At 55.9% G+C, this 2,500-nt stretch overlaps 1 protein-coding gene across 1 annotated transcript in view; it reads left to right on the top strand.

The window, feature by feature from the left end:
* The window catches only part of eif3c (eukaryotic translation initiation factor 3, subunit C), a 31,951-nt gene that overhangs the window by 26,821 nt on the left and 2,630 nt on the right, over positions 1 to 2,500 (top strand). Inside the window, 4 exon segments of the mRNA XM_084456365.1 lie at positions 549 to 636; positions 973 to 1,138; positions 2,043 to 2,084; positions 2,302 to 2,349. Of these exon segments, the coding sequence (XP_084312491.1) occupies positions 549 to 636; positions 973 to 1,138; positions 2,043 to 2,084; positions 2,302 to 2,349 (344 nt within the window).

Raw genomic sequence — 2,500 nt, 5'->3', positions numbered from 1 at the left:
TATAATTTCTGAGCTCAGTTGACGGGCCTCGTGTGAATGGCAATCAGCTGTAGATCTGAACAGGAGGCTAGGAGGACTCTGGATGACCCTGTCCTGCTCCTCTGCTCTCCTCCCCTCCACCTCCTCCGCTCCTCTCTCTCCTCCTCCTCCTCCCCTCCTCTCCTCTCTCCTCATCCTTCCCTCCTCTCTCTCCCCTCCCCTCCGCTCCTCTCTCTCCTCCTCCTCCCCTCTCTCCTCATCCTTCCCTCCTCTCTCTCCCCTCCCCTCCTCTCCTCTCTCTCCTCCTCCTCCCCTCCTCTCCTCTCTCTCCCCTCCTCTCGTCTCTCTCCCCTCCTCTCCTCTCTCTCCTCCCCTCTCCTCTCTTGTCTCTCTCTCCTCTCCTCTCTCTCCCCTCCTCTGGTCTCTCTCCTCCCCTCTCCTCTCGTCTCTCTCTCCTCCCCTCTCCTCTCTTGTCTCTCTCTCCTCTCTCTCCCCTCCTCTGGTCTCTCTCCTCCCCTCTCCTCTCTTGTCTCTCTCTCCTCCCCTCTCTCTTGTCTCTCCTCTCTCAGCATGGGGACGTTGTCAGAGATGTTTGAGCTGGAGCTGCCCACGGTCCACAGCATCATCAGCAAGATGATCATCAACGAGGAGCTCATGGTAAACCAGCGCACGCGCACGCACACACACACACACACACACACACACACACACATCCCAGCACACAGCCTGTTTCACTTCTCTATCCATGTCTGTCTGCACAGCACTCTACAACCCTGTGTACATTCGTGTGTATATGTGTGTGTGTGCTTGTGTGCGGCTGTGTGTGTGCGTGTTTGTGTGTGTGCATATGTGTGCGCGCGCGCATGTGTGTGCTCGCTTGTGTGTGCGCTTGCATATGTGCGTGTGTGTGTACGCGCTTTGTGTGTGTGTGTGTGTGTGTGTGTGTGTGTGTACGCGCTTTGTGTGTGTGTGTGCGTGCGTGTGTGTGTGCAGGCGTCTCTGGACCAGCCCACCCAGACGGTGGTGATGCACCGGACCGAGCCGACCTCCCTGCAGAACATGGCGCTGCAGCTGGCCGAGAAGCTGGGCGGCCTGGTGGAGAACAACGAGCGCGTCTTCGACCTCAAGCAGGGCGTCTACGGGGGCTACTTCAACAGAGGTATGACCCCTAACCCTAACACTAACCCCCACCCTAACCTAACCCTAACCCCCCAGCCCTGTTACCTGGGCGTCTACAGGGGCTACTTCAACAGAGGTATGACCCCTAACCCTAACACTAACCCCTAACCTAACCCTAACCCCCCAGCCCTGTTACCTGGGCGTCTACGGGGGCTACTTCAACAGAGGTATGACCCCTAACGCTAACCCCCACCCTAACCTAACCCTAACCCCCCAGCCCTGTTACCTGGGCGTCTACGGGGGCTACTTCAACAGAGGTATGACCCCCCCACCCCCCACCCTAACCACCCCACCCTACCCCAACCCTAACCTTCATGGACGAGATTTTCAATTCTGCATACTGCAATACTGCATCTCCCGGTGCTGGTATCTCCCGGTGCTGGTATCTCCCGGTGCTGGTATCTCCCGGTGCTGCTATCTCCCATTGCTGGTATCTCCCAGTGCTGCTATCTCCCAGTGCTGGTATCTCCCGGTGCTGGTATCTCCCAGTGCTGCTATCTCACGGTGCTGGTATCTCCCAGTGCTGCTATCTCACGGTGCTTGTATCTCCCAGTGCTGCTATCTCCCAGTGCTGGTATCTCCCAGTGCTGGTATCTCCCAGTGCTGGTATCTCCCAGTGTTGCTATCTCCCAGTGCTGGTATCTCCCAGTGCTGGTATCTCCCAGTGCTGCTATCTCCCAGTGCTGCTATCTCCCGATGCTGCTATCTCCCAGTGCTGCTATCTCCCGGTGCTGCTATCTCCCAGTGTTGCTATCTCCCAGTGCTGCTATCTCCCAGTGCTTGTATCTCCCAGTGCTGCTATCTCCCAGTGCTTGTATCTCCCAGTGCTGCTATCTCCCAGTGCTGGTCTCTGGTGGCTGAGCAGTGTTCCTCTGTCTCTGCAGATCAGAAAGGCGGCTACCAGCAGAAGCAGGGATACCAGAGAGGTAAGTAGAGTCTCTCTGCCTCACTGTGTCCCAACTGACCACATTGTGCCCCGGCCGTCCTCCCCAGCGTGGCCAGCAGGGGGACATGTGATTCATTTATTTTCATGCTGGAAGATGTGTGTATTTTGTGTTGTGGCTCGTGTGTGTATTTTGTGTTGCGTTGCGTGTGTGTGTGCGGTGTGTGTGTCTCTAAACTGTTCTCACTGTCCGGTTTCAGACCACCAGAGAGGGGGGTACCAGCAGAAACAACCAGGGTTCCACAGAGGTGTGAAATCATTGATTGAATTGCATGATTGTTGGCGTTTTAGGTGTGAGAGAAGTGTGTGTGTGTGTGTGAGAACATTTGATACTGATGTGTGTGTGGATAAGAATCATGTTACCTGAGTATGTGTGGTCAGGAATGTGGTGTGTGTGTG

The sequence above is a fragment of the Borostomias antarcticus genome, assembly GCF_949987555.1.
Source record: "Borostomias antarcticus genome assembly, chromosome: 22".
Taxonomy (NCBI): Eukaryota; Metazoa; Chordata; class Actinopteri; order Stomiiformes; family Stomiidae; genus Borostomias; species Borostomias antarcticus.
This window is presented reverse-complemented; position numbering and strand designations above follow the sequence as displayed.